Raw genomic sequence first — 14,121 nt, forward strand, 5'->3', positions numbered from 1 at the left:
CTTTTATTGGGGCGGACGATGCTGCGACGCCAGATCCTCTGTTGTGCAGGCCTGGTTGTACATTTTTGTGGTCGGCCCACCTTACGTGGATGCCATAATGCATCGGCGATTTGGAGCAAATGTCTGACTCGCTGTCGACGGCAGTTTGTTTATGCGTTTACCCATTGACAAGTTGCTGGGATCATCTGCTGCTGAGCTGCAGACTTCCTTTGATGCTGGCGGCCGCATTATCGGTTGTGTGAGAGGTCCCACGGCAGGTATTATTGATTTGCAACTTTGGACTTTATGCCTCGACGTTAAATCTGCTTAGCACTGAAAGTTGCATTCAGTGAACTTTAGGGATGATGACTCGGGAGAATGTGACATTTTTTTGACCACGTGTGCTCATCACAGGCTGCTCTGTGCTCTTTTGGACCTTTTAGGATCTCATGCATGGATGCACACGTTCATCAGCATCATCATCTGTCAAAATAGTTTAACACTAACTTTAGTCTAGGAATGAAGATTTGACGGCTGACAATGCAAACACTTCAGTTCATTATTAACTGGTCTATTTCTCAAGTGGTCATGTGGATTGAGCACAAGTCTTGCTTCCACTAAATTGTGCTTAGGGAGGACTTGTTGCCGCATTCTTTAATGTCTGCCTCGGAGTAATCTGTCAAAAGTACGAGCCCTGAACACAGCCAACTACGGCCAATCAAAGCGGCTCCCCTTATTTCCATTAACATCACGGCGGTGTAAGCACGCATAGTCACTTTATGTCCATTCTGTTTTGATTGACATGCCCACCGAATTTTGTGTCGATTGGTGAAACTGGTGAAGCCATTTTTTTCCCAACTTTTTACGGGAAGTTACGAGGGAATTTTGGAAGCTTTTTCAACAGGATACACACACCTGCAAAAAAATTACGTTTTTGGTCATGTTGGGACAATCCCAAAAAGGTGATTACGTTTTCGGAAAATTGATAATGGGTTATATGCCACTGAGGAGGAGGCACTTCTGACTTCCGTATGTCACACACCTAAAGCTGTTCCCGGTTACTGTTTGCGACATATAGGCCGCGTCCCAATACTTGCACTTCCACCTTTGAGCCCCTCAATTGCGTGTTCCCATCAATGGGTACGAGTGTATAGTGTGTCTGTCTCAGTTCTCCGAAGCGTTTCAGAGAACTGAGACACCCTATACCAGGGTTCACCAATTCCGGTTCTCGAGGTCCAGAGTCCTGCATGTTTTAGATGCTTCCACCCACTACCACACCTGATTCATATAATCAGCTCATCAGCACGCCTGATAACGATCCTGCTCTTTAGTATCAGATGTGTTGGTAGGCGGAAACAGCCGGGACCGGAATTGGTGAACCCCACTCTACACACTAGCACCCATCAACGGGAATAGGCAATTGAGGGGCACAAGGGTGGCAGTGCAAGTATTGGGACACGGCCTATATGTCGCAACATTAACCGGAAACAGCGTAGGTGTTCGAATTATGGAAGTTGTAAGTCCGTGGCATCTACCCCATGAGCACAGCGTTTCCGAGAGGCCCTGACTAAAGTGGGAAACATTCAATTTCGTATCCACTTTTACAGAGTTCTTCTATATTTCACTGCCTGATAGTCGACCACCACCAGTGATGTCTTCGAAGAATATTGAAAGTGAATTACAGGGATCACGTAACAAATAAAGAGACCTGTACCTCCTCGCCTCTCCCCGCCCGTCCTCCGCCTCCCTGCCCTTTCTCCCTCGTCACCCTTCCTCCTCCTCTCCCCCTCTCTCTGCGGCCCTGCCGCTGCCCCTTGCCCTTCTTGTCGTCCCCTTCCCCCTCCCCTGTACGCCTTCCTTCCCCTCCCCTGGGCCGGGGGCTCCATCCGTGGCCCGGGTCTCGGCGCCGGGGGGGTGGGTGGGTTTGTTGTTGTGCCCGCCCCACTCCGGTGGACATCCTGGCACCTCGGGCGGGCCCCAGTATCCGGGGGGCGAGCCCTATCGCCCCACCGGGCTGGTCCCATATGCCTGCCGGGGTCCCGGTGGGGTGGATGGGGGTTTGGTGGGCGGGTGCGCCTCCTTCCCACGCCCGGTTGGGGGGGGCCCCGCTGGTCGCTCCTCTTAACTCACTGCACTATGTTTGCACAATACACTTTTATAGACATATAAGGCACATAACACACTTTGCCCTACAACTCCCCTCCAATTTTAATGCACCACACAATTGGGGGGGGGGGTCTGTCGGGGTGGGGCTTGGGGGGCCTGGGGGCGGCTGGGGCTGGGTTGGGGTGGATGGCGGGTGGGGGAGTCAAGGGGGTAGCGGGGGCTGTGGACCGGTGGGGTGCCTGGCGGGCCTGCAGTGCCCCGTCCTGCTGCGTTGGGTTGGGGCGCGGGCCGTGTTGGGTTGGGGCGCGGCCGGTGGCCCTGGCGGTCCTTTGGCGCTGCCGCGGCCTGGGGAGCCCTGAGGTGTTGCGCTTGCTCTGTCCTGGCGAGGGTCGACGTCTCCCCTCTTTGGTGGAGATTTTCATGCATGCCAGATCCACCACACCAGCATCAATCGAAACTCAGACGCAATCTGCTTCTTCCTCAGGTCATTGAATCGGTGGAGGCTGGTGTCTGTGGATCTCACTCTGCTTCGTTTGTCCTTCCTTCATTTCCTCAGTCTCTCCTTTGGTCTCTTGAGGTCTCCCTGATTTTTTGGATTTGTTGGAATTTAGATGTTTCTGGGGTTGGTGGCCCGGTGGGTGGTGTCTGGTCAGTGCTGGATTTCACCTTCCTTTGTTTTCTTTGGTCCTTCCTCGGGTCTCCTGACGGCGGTGTTAGGTTTAGGTGAACGGTATGGGATTTTTTTTAATAGGTTTTTGGTGAACTAACGAATACACACACGCACGCACGTACACATTCTCACCCACATACAAAAAATAAAAAAATAAAAAAAGAGCAATGATGATGACATTACCGAATGAACAATACTGAGCTCTTTAACTCTTTGACTGCCAGACGTTTTCAGAAAAGGGATGCCGTCAGTGCCAGCCGATTTAAGCATTTTGACTGATCTTTCAAGGTCCACAGAAAATGTTCTGTTTGGACTATGGAAACACACGTACTACCAAATGAAAGATTGGACTTTCATCTTTCATCAGAAAAAAAGAGTTTGTTTCTACCTTATTCCGTTCTTTAGTAATCAACAATAGAAAATGGTTAGTTTGACCCAATTTCGCCTGTTTTGGACCAAAATACGGAGAAATCAAGCTTTTAGTGAAACGATATTATTTCATGCATTCTAGTGAATTTTACACTTCTTTTTGTCCATGAATGATGCCACAAACACCTAAATAGTGCTTTACTTCTATAAAACACTACCACCAAGAATGAAAAAGTGTTTTTTGATAGCAAAATACGTTTATTTACATTCAACAGTGTAACAATTTGACAACAATTTGGCAAACTATTTACAAATGTGTGCAACTGTGGTGCTATTTACAAATATGTGGATGTTTCAACGACAGTTTTTCTTTTTGTAACACTCTCCTGCGTGCAAGGAGACGCAACAGCATTTGCACAACAGATTGCCTCTTCGCGTGCGCCACTTTCTTGCAGGCCGTTTTTTTCCGGGGAATAGCAAGTATATACTGCAGTGTGTCATCAAGTCTAATATCAGGATCATGCTACGGTTTCGTTACGTCTCGCTTCCCCGTGTCCTTCAGTTGCTATACCGGGTGGTAGGAGATGTTCTGATCCATTTTATCCACTCCATTCATGGTGGCATCGTAGTCCAGAAACAGTGTCTTCTCCGTGATCAGACTGTACCCGCTCCTCCGATGAATATGCATTGGACTCGGGGTACTCTTCATTGTCCGATCGAATGTCCGCTTGTGCAGCTCCGCGTTTTCCGGCGTTAGCAGCGCTAGCCGGTGAGGCTTTATGACGAGAGAATAACGGCCGCGTCAATGCTTCCAACTCCGGCGTCAACCTCGGGAGTGACCATCATCATCATCATCAATGTGCATTGGTCGATGCTTTTCGACTACTCTCCATCGTCCGATCGAATGTCCGCTTGTGCAGAAGTACCCGGCCGGCTATTGTGCGCGTTTTCCGGCCTTAGCAGCGCTAGCCGCGCTTAGCCGGTGAGGCTTACTACGTGATCGTAAACACGTCCAGGCTTCCAACTTTGGCGTCAAACTCGGAGTCATCATCATCATCATCATCAATCTGCATTGGTCGATGCCAACTCTCCATCGCCCGATCGAATGTCCGCTTGTGCAGAAGTACCCGGCCGGCTATTGTGCGCGTTTTCCGGCCTTAGCAGCGCTAGCCGCGCTAGCCGCGCTTAGCCGGTGAGGCTTACTACGTGATAGTAACAGTCGCGCCAAAGCTTCCAACTTTGGCGTAGAGCTCGGAGTCATCATCAACGTCGACATCAATGCGCTTTTTAGTATTGATTGATGCTTTCCGTCTTTGAAAAAAATGCTCAAGCGTGAGCTGCTTGTAACCGGTTGCTTGGTCAAGCCATTGTGGCTTGGATCAGCCATTGTCTCCTCAACACTCTAGCTCCGCCTCACGTCTTCTACTGACGCCCACGGTGGGCGGCCCATCCAACCTTGTGCAAAGAGAGTCATCGCTGCCCTCTAGGGGCCAAAACGAGTCTTTGACTAATCATATCTGCCTGATACTTTCAGCACAGCTGCCCAAGGCTTTCCTGCACCCGTTTTTGAAAAAAACAAAAAAAAAACATAGGGGACGTCTTTTAACGTCCTCGGCGCCCTTCCCTAGGTTTATGCTAAACGTTTTATAACGTTTATGGCAGTCAAAGAGTTAAGAAAGAAAAAAAAAATAATAAAAATAAATAAATAAATAAAAGAGACCCTTCAATGAGCAAAGTCCAGATCACTCCACGAAATAGTCACAAGCCGTCACCTTAAGCTAGCAGGACACTTCTTGCAACTGCCTAAGAGCTGCGATGCAAAAACAACAATTACCTGAACACCCCAAGTTGGGAAAAGAAAACGAAGCCGGCCAAGGAACAACTGGAGAAGAACATGTTAGAAGGACCTAAAAAGACAGTAAAAAAAGACTAAATAGGGACACTGATGAAATATATGCAAGAAACCGAAAAGACTGAAGGCTCTTGACTGCCTGATGCGCAGACTGGAGGAAATGTGACTAAAGTGATGAGCTTGTGTAGCTACCTTTTGACACAATCTAAACTCGTCATGCATTTTACATAGCATATATTTACTGTCCACTTGTTTTGTTCCACCGGTGGTAGGGCAGCCATGAAGCTCTTCAGGAAGGATCATATCTCCACGAAGAAGGACAAAGACAAAGAGATGCAGTACGAGGAGCCACCAGATGGCGGATGGGGCTGGCTGGTGGTGCTGCATTGTTTCTTGGTAATGTGAACACAAATGAATGATGGTTACTGCTTTGATATCTGAAGACAAAACACTGATACAGAATGGAGAGGCAGATGAAGAAGGAAAAATTGTTGATATGTTTCAGCACCTTTCTGCGATCTTGCTCTCATTTTCGGTTGTTTTCTAGGTTAACGTCCTGGTGATGGGAACATTGAAGACTTTTGGGATCTTCTTTTTGGCATTCCAAGATGAGTTTGGGGGCTCGGCAGAAAGCATCAGCTGGATCGGTTCCATCATGTCCAGTTTGCGTCTCTCTGGAGGTTTGACAACACCGTCCTGTCCTGTCCTGTTCTGTATGCTACGTGTGTCATCCCTTCCTTATAGGGTGTGGCACTGGCATGCTCACTGCTGTATTGTGCTATTCTTTTTGGTTTTGTTCTGTCTTTCCTCCATTCATTCTGGGGTGTGCCTGTGTCTTCAAACGTCCTCTCTTTCCTGCCACCCATCAGCACCCATCGCCTCGGTAGTTTGTGCCAAGTTAGGAACCAGGGTGACGTCCATTACGGGGGCCGTGCTGGTCAGCGGGGGCTTCCTCATCAGTATTTTCGCCAACAGCGTGGTTTTCCTCTACATCAGCATGGGAGTCATCGTAGGTGAGATCCCTAAAATACAACTCATGGGGATCCTCGTTTGAGAACCTCTGCTTTAAAATTCCCCCCATCCCCCCCATGCAGGAATGGGTTTCGCATTATTGTACCAATCCTTCTCCGTGGTCACGGCGCTCTACTTCCGGAAGAGGTTGGCAACGGCGTATTCCATCGGACGTTCTGGGATGGGTTTGACATTTGCCCTTGCTCCGTTCACTCAGCTGCTTCTGGACCAGTATGCTTGGCAAGGTATGCAGGACAAATGTATCACTATTTTGACTCTCGCTCTCTCCCTCTGTCTCTCTCTGTCTCTCTCTCTCTCTCCCTTTCTCTCTGTCTGTCTGTCTCTCTCTCTCCCTCTGTCATCCAAAATCTGCATTCTATTTCCGTTCTAAGCTAAGCTAACCTGTCGTCTCCGTTAAGCCGGTGTCCAAGTGGCCAAACAGCCTTCATATGCTGCTGGGATGATGTGAGAGGCGAACAGTGAAGTAACAAAGACAAAGGTGTTGATACACTATCTAGTTGGGCATTGTACATAAGCTGGCTAAATTTTCAAATTTTTCACTTTTGACACGATGCATGTGCCACGCCTACAGGCATACATCACACATATTGAGCTGTGAATGTGGGACGGACGTTCGTGGAGTGTGGCCATTCAAAATTCCTCTGTGACTCGTTCAAATTTGATTCTGAAAATTCCAATTATATGACACTAATGTATGTGTCCATACAATACCATAATGGAATCAGCTACATTGGCCAATTTTGTCTCCTCTGTATGTCCCTGGTAGGCGCATTGCTGATCCTCGGCGGCCTGATGCTCAACCTGGTGGCTACCGCGATGCTCCTCCGGCCCATCCAAGTGAAACCCCCCACTGCGTCCAGCTGCGCTTCCCCCACTGAGAAGAGCCCAGCGGTGTCCCTCAAGAGCTCCTCAGAGAAAGACGCCGCCAAAAGCTGCCTGAATGGCTCCTCGCATTTATCCAACGGCATCTCCAAATCGGACTCACTTCCATCACCTCCTCGTGCTCCTCTCGAGGAGCTGGAATGCACTCAGGAAACCAAGGGGCAGTTGGAGAACCCTGAACTGAACAGACTGGTTCTCAACGGCCACGAGACCCACCAAGACGTGGGTCTGTGTAAGTTCACCGCTGATGGCTCCCTGGAGCTCAATGGCACCACAAATGGGTCCACCCCGGTTGGAGTTCCCTCCGTCCAGGCAGGCACGCAGGTTGAGGAGAGCCTTAAGAAAGCCAAAGTACTCGATTTTTCCTTACTCAAGGACCCATTCTTTTGCATCTACACGTGGTCTTTGGTCTTCAGCCAGCTGGCCTACTTCATCCCTTACTTCCACCTGTCTGCTCGAGCCAGAACTCTGGGCATCGACCCCATGGATGCTTCCTTTATCATCTCTGTGGCAGGTAAGGGCTGCACTGAACATGTTGTCTCACTGCATACTTAAGTTGGACATTTCATCATGATGTGGTGGTGTGCGCTACATGCTATATAGATTGGATTAATTGGGCCTACCGTACGCATTTGGAATCTACTGATCAATGGCGATAATGCTTGTTTTCTGAGCGCTGAGAAAGTGTGATGTCATTTTCAGCTGATAGCAAGTGGCAAAATGGCCAACTTTTGTTGCTTAACTCTTTGACTGCCAAGCATTTTCAGAAAAGAGGATGTGTGGGTGCCAGCTGATTTAAGCATTTTGACTGATCTTTGTGTTTGGACTATGGAAACAACGATACTACCAAATGAAAGATTGAACTCTCATCTTTCATCAGAAAAAAAAGTTTGTTTCTACCTTATTCCGTTCTTCAGTAATCAACAATAGAAAATAGGTTAGTTTCAACCAAATGCTCTGTTTTGAACCAAAATACGGAGAAATCAAGCTTTTAGTGAAACGATATTATTTCATGCACTATAGTGAATTTGACACCTTTTTTCCATGAATGACGCCACAAACATCTAAACAGTGCTTTACTTCTGTAAAACACTACCACCAACAATGAAAACGTGTTTTTTGATAGCAATATACGTTTATTTACATTCAACAGTGTAACAATTTGACAAAACAATTTGGCAAACTATTTACAAATATGTGCAACTGTGGTACTATTTACAATTGTGTGGATGTTTCAACTACACAGTTTTTCTTTTTGTGTGGTATATTGTGTAAAACTCCCCTGCGTGTAAGGGGACGCAGCAGGATTTGCACCACAGATTAGTTTCACTGCGATTGCCCCTTTGCGTGCACTTTCTTGCCGACCTTTTTTTCCGGGGAATAGCAGGTATATACTGCAGTGTGTGTTTGGCCATGTTGTCATCGAGTCTACTCTCAGGATCATGATACGGTGACCTGGTGTTACGTCTGGCTTCCTCATGTCCTTCAGTTCCTCTACGGGGTGGTAAGAGATGTTCTGATCCATCTTATCCACTCCATTCATGGTGGCATCGTAGTCCAGAACCAGTGTCTTCTCCGTGATCAGACTGTACCCACTCCTCCGATGAATATGCATTGGACTTGGGGTACTCTTCATCGTCCGATTGAACGTCCGCCTGTGCAGAAGTGCTCGTTTTCCACCGTTAGCATCGCTAGCCGGTGAGGCTTTACGACGTGATCAAAGCCGCCGCGTCATCGCTTCCAACTTCGGCGTCAACGGTTCCAACTTCGGCGTCAACCTCGGAGTCACCATCATCATCATCAATGTGCTCTTTAGCATTGGTCGATGCTTTTCGTCTTTGAAAAAAATGCTCAAGCGTGAGCTGCTTGCAACCGGTCGCCATTTTCGCCTCCTCAGCCATTCTCCCCTCAACACTCTAGCTCCGCCTCACGTCTTCTACTGACGCCTACCCGATCTTGTCCAAAGAGAGTCATCGCTGCCATCTAGTGCCCAAAAATAGGCATTATACTAACTCGACCTGCTTGATACTTTCAGCACAGCTTGCCAAGGCTTTCCTCCACCCGTTTAAAAAACAAAACAAAAAAAAACATAGTGAACGTCTTTTAACGCCTTTGGCGGCGCTCATTTGGATTTTACTAAACGTTATTTAACGTTTTTGGCGGTCAAAGAGTTAACTCACATTTCACAAATGCAATGTTAATCAGAATACCGTGTTTAAACTAGTAGTAGTAGTAATAGTATTTATATTATTGTATCGAAAACTTTTGGGTTGACTTCCTTTTTCAATTATTTTTAACTACCACTTATATCGATGCTATTTTTTGTTAGCCCATCTTATAGCATTTCCCATTATGTGTTAACTTAGTATTTAGCTAGTGGACTTTCGCAAAGTTATGTGATTTGGTTATATACATAACATGCAATTCCAAGTTTTATGTTTAATTTGACAGTAAGCTTCAACTGGGAGTAATAAGAAATGTTTCTTATTACTCCCAGTTGAAGAAGACGCAAGAACTTGGCCTCGTATTTTAAGAATTGTTTGGACGTTTTTAAACAGCAAAACGTGTGACTAATAATAATAATGGATCTGATTTATTATTATTTATTAGCACTGGAGGCAATGTGTGTGAAGTGTCTTGCCCAGGAATACAACGACACATGATTCGGGGAGAGCGGGGATCAAACAGCCAACCTTCCGGTTACTGGACAACAAGCTCCTCCTCTTAAGCCACGGCCGCCACACTAACCCCGAGATTACACCGCATGCATGTGCGTTGCGGATCCGCTCCGCTCTGGCGCAGAGCTGATTCATTTCCATTTTCTCAGCTTGTTCAAATTACACCGGCTGCGTATGCGCTACGGATCGACTGCGGAGCAGCTCCGTCGTGTCGGAGCCCGCCAGACGAATAGACCTATTTTCTATCTTTGCCGGACGACGCATCCGTCGGCATCCGTCAAATGGCAAAGTAGCACAGAATACATCGAGCGGGACAGGAAGACTTACGCAGTTTCTAAATAAAAAAATACGGTTACTCTTCAGAATAAAACACTCGGCAGATCCCATTTCGAAATCATGTCAGCAAAACATCATAATGGGCGGAGCCAGGCCTGGAGTCAACAGGCTAGGTGCTTATGCCGCAGGAGGATGGTCGGAAGTCGGACTTTTCCGACTTGAAACCAGGAAGTGTGTACAGGAAAGTCCCCTTGAACTGGGAAATCCCACATGCAAAGTCGGAAAATAAATACGTACCGTGGCGGACTGCAATGTGACGTCCCTCTACAATGGCAACCCCTTTGTAAACACAGACCGTGAATGGTAAAACACAATTTACTCAAGTATAAAACTAGATAGCTTTCTTCATTCATAAATATTCAACATAACTCCACGTAACACAACGTACGTGACAGTGTGCTGCTATCTGTCTGCATGAAATTATACGGTGAACTACTGAACTGTATGAAATGCTTATGAAATAAGATAAAAACAATAAATGAAGCAAAATTGCGAGAAGTCAAATTTGCTCTGCGAAGAACGGCTAATATTGGAGGAGCTGAGACCCGTCTCTATTATACTGTGCAAAATTGTGAGAAGGCAAATTTGCTGGAGGTCCAAATGAGTTTTCAGGACTAAAATAAAAAATAATTTATCTCTATCCGCCATTTTGTTTTACTTTCGCCTCAAACACTCTCAGGTCGAAACAGGGAAAAAACAATTCAGGTAAATCCGGCTTCCGACCATCCTCAAATGCAGCATTATTCACATTAAACATTAGTGAACATGGATGAGGAGAGATGTGTAATGGAGGTGGAAAGCCACAAAATTATATACGACACATCCTTTTCATAAGGGCAACCTAAAAAAGGATGCTGCGTGGAAAGCCATAGCAAAAGCTGTGGGAGTGGACGGTGAGTTAAGTTCAGTAAAAACTTTTACAATGCAAGTTGTGCCACATTATCGCGCACGATCACGCGAGACACGGCGGGAAGTTGTCGGCGATGGCGCTGCCGGACCGCAGTTGTGCGCAGCCGGTGAGTTTTGTCCATGGTATTGACGTGTCCGAGGGACGCACTCAAGACGGAGCGCAGCGGATCCGCAACACACACGCATGCGGCGTAATCTCGGGGTAAATCCCGTTTCATTCAACAGTGGTGGAAAACGAGACTGTTGCTCCTTTTGTATCGCTCAAGACAACAAGCTTGAGAACACAGAGACAACGGAATTATTATAAAGAATGAGTCGTATTGAAAACATGTATAGATTTGAAATGACCATGCAAGTGCTAAATGTGACATTTACGAGCTGGAAGGAGGCGCTCCAGGGTGCTATAAGAGCGCCTTCATCAAGTCCTCCATCAACTAGGTGGCCATGAATTATTCGTGAGCTGCTCAGACGCTGCAGTATTATGCAATGAATGCGCTTACATAAAAGCTGAACTTTGGTCTAGTGGCCAGAGTGGGTGGGTTCACACTCACACTATATTGTGAAAACAACATGTGCATTGGGAACCAGTTGCACGCATTCATTCTTCACGAGCGCCTCCTTAATGTGCTTGTTAATTATTCAACGAGGATCCATGATCATCAACGGCATGCTCTTGTCTGTCTTTTCCACCAGAGTCAATCATTGGATCCATCCATCCACTCTCTATAGTGCTTTTGGAGTCCTCATGAAGTCCATAATCGCCCAAGAGGCTACAGACGAGCTAACAAATAGCGTCAGTGTCATTGTGTTAAAACCTTATTAACAACTGATATTTGACCACAAACATTGGAGCAACACATGTAGACAGATGATATAACAATACTCATAGGAATAAATTATTGATCCTCTGCGAAGAACGGCTAATATTGCTGTTGCTTGCAGAGGAGCCAAGACCCGCCTCTATTATACTGTGCCCGGGTGGCCAAGGTGACACACCAGAGGGAGCAGCATTATGTCCTTAAATTTACCCAAAAATTGCACAAAAATTTATTTAAATTATATTTAAATGCATCACTACTCTTTTTATAAAGTACAGATCTATTTCTCATTTTCAAATCACATGAACATTTTTTTTTTTGGAGAGGCTAGAATGGATGAATTTCCCATCATTTCAATGGGGAACCATGATTTGAGATAAATGTGTTTTAAGTTACAAGTGTGAAAATGGACCAAATAGGCTTGTATCTCAAGGAACCACTGCAGCGACAGACAAGCGTTCACCGAATCCACGCAGCCCACCTAGCATTTACGTTACCAAGAGTTCTGTTATATTTGTTGCATTAATTTATCCTTTACCTCCCTAAAATTGGTTATTTAGGCTGTATTTTGCCATTTTTAATTAATTAGTTAATTAATTTTAGTCTTTGTTTAAATGAATGAATTAAATTAATTAATTGTATATGGAAAAAAGCACATTAATTTGCTTAATTAATTTCCATAATTATAAACATTGGCATTTTATTATTAAAATAAACCTGTTGACATATTTTATATTTGAACTATTCTGTCCCAAGAAAATTAAAGTTTGAGACCTGCGAGGTGCAGGTGCGTCAGAGGCTTACATTTGTGTTTACATATCTTAAGATCATTAACATGTGCTTCTTGCAAGGCAAACCTGCTGTGCACTTTTTGAGCTGAGCACTTAAACATGGAATCATAACCCTCTTAACTGCAGACAGGAAATCAATACAGTGAACGCATGACGCACGCCAGCCGCACAGAGCAACAGCACAACTCATTACTGCTGCTGTTGCACTACAAACTCCAAGTCCAACCACAATTGGTTCCGTCCAACTTCCATTTGGTTCTCTTACAAAACGGCACTTCCCATGAAGATTATATCGGGAATATTTAATTCTAAAACTGTAGTTTGAACGTGTGAAGTGTCAGCTGAAAAAACGATTTCATGTGAAGTAACTCCATTGATACATCGACCAACACAAATACCCTGACCACCATCAAGTCCATGTCAGACTGGCTGTAGATAGCAAACATTTATAAATATGAGACATAATGATTTGGAATCGTTGAGTTAAATGTATTTCTGCAGAAAAAAAAACACCATGGGTAAAAGGTTGAACAATTTCAAAATAACAAAGGTACTTCAGGAAAAAAGTTGTTTGACTCAGTGGTGAATTAAGAAAAGTGGTATACATTATTGAAAAAAGTCATATAAGTACTATATTTCAAACAATCTTTATATTTCAGAATCGTTCTTATATTTTGAAAAAATATATATTTAAAGAAAGGACTACTTTTTAATTAATTTTTACATTTCTGTGAAAAAAAGTTTCTGAAAAAAAGTTTTAATTTCTGAAAAACAGGCGTACATTTCATTAAAAAACAACAACTGTATATTTAGAATTATTATTATTATTCTTTTTTTTAATATGTAGATTTCAGGAGAAAAATATATGTACATTTTTAAAAACAACAATGTCAAAATAGAACAACAATAATTTTGGGGGAAATTATTTATATTATGATATATTTCATAACTTAATACTGAAAAAAAAAACATATACAGAGAGAGAAATAAGCATATGCAGGTTAATTTTACCTTCTGACATATAGCGGAAGACCACTGAATTATTCTGCCTGTCACTTATTGGTCACTAGTATAGATAGATGGACAACAAAGATGCATCATTTGCAGTAGGGATGAGCGATTTAAAAAAAATTTTTTTTTTTAATCTAATTGCAATTTTCTCCCCTCAAAATATTGCGAATTAATTAATATGTGATCACTTTTCAAGATCAGGTTAATAAATACAAGCAATAAATTAATATGTGGACCACACTTCTTAAACACTGAACTTATTTACTGGATAAATAAATAATCCATGTATGCATATAAAAAATAAAACCTAGACTAATTGAAATGAAGCCGTAATTTGTATGAAAGGAATCCATATTTCCAGACCAATGACGTGACATTTGATGGGTCCACCTGATGAATTCTCACGGCACGGCGGGTTGGGAATGAGTGGAGTGTGCGACTCCCGCAAGACCACCCGACTCTTGAGATTGTGGCACGTTTGTCCTGTCACGTTTGGCGCTCATGTGCGCTCGTAATGAGAGTGACGAAGTGCCACCCGCGCCACAAAAGCGCCGTCCCGGCATCCCGCTGGGCCCTCTATTCTCCCCCCCCGCGGTTGTCATAGAGGCCCATTGACTCAATGGAAGGAAGGTCCGGTCCGGCCTGTTCCTCAAGCCCTTTTCAGATAGCTGCTCGTCGCTAAGCAACG

General features: G+C 44.9%; 1 protein-coding gene across 2 annotated transcripts in view; it reads left to right on the top strand.

Moving 5' to 3' along the window:
- slc16a4 (solute carrier family 16 member 4) overlaps positions 1 to 14,121 on the top strand; it is a 35,405-nt gene that overhangs the window by 10,167 nt on the left and 11,117 nt on the right. Inside the window, exons 1-6 of one of the 2 annotated variants that reach the window (XM_086068026.1) lie at positions 23 to 257; positions 5,249 to 5,372; positions 5,524 to 5,656; positions 5,846 to 5,989; positions 6,071 to 6,232; positions 6,775 to 7,404. In XM_086068026.1, the coding sequence (XP_085924152.1) occupies positions 5,256 to 5,372; positions 5,524 to 5,656; positions 5,846 to 5,989; positions 6,071 to 6,232; positions 6,775 to 7,404 (1,186 nt within the window). In that variant the 5' untranslated portion in view covers positions 23 to 257; positions 5,249 to 5,255. Of the gene's footprint in view, positions 1 to 22; positions 258 to 5,248; positions 5,373 to 5,523; positions 5,657 to 5,845; positions 5,990 to 6,070; positions 6,233 to 6,774; positions 7,405 to 14,121 lie in introns of those variants that run through there. The other variant, XM_086068025.1, reaches the window with a different exon arrangement.

The sequence above is a fragment of the Leptonotus elevatus genome, chromosome 2 (genome assembly GCF_054856555.1).
Source record: "Leptonotus elevatus isolate MCC_2025b chromosome 2, RoL_Lele_1.0, whole genome shotgun sequence".
Taxonomy (NCBI): Eukaryota; Metazoa; Chordata; class Actinopteri; order Syngnathiformes; family Syngnathidae; genus Leptonotus; species Leptonotus elevatus.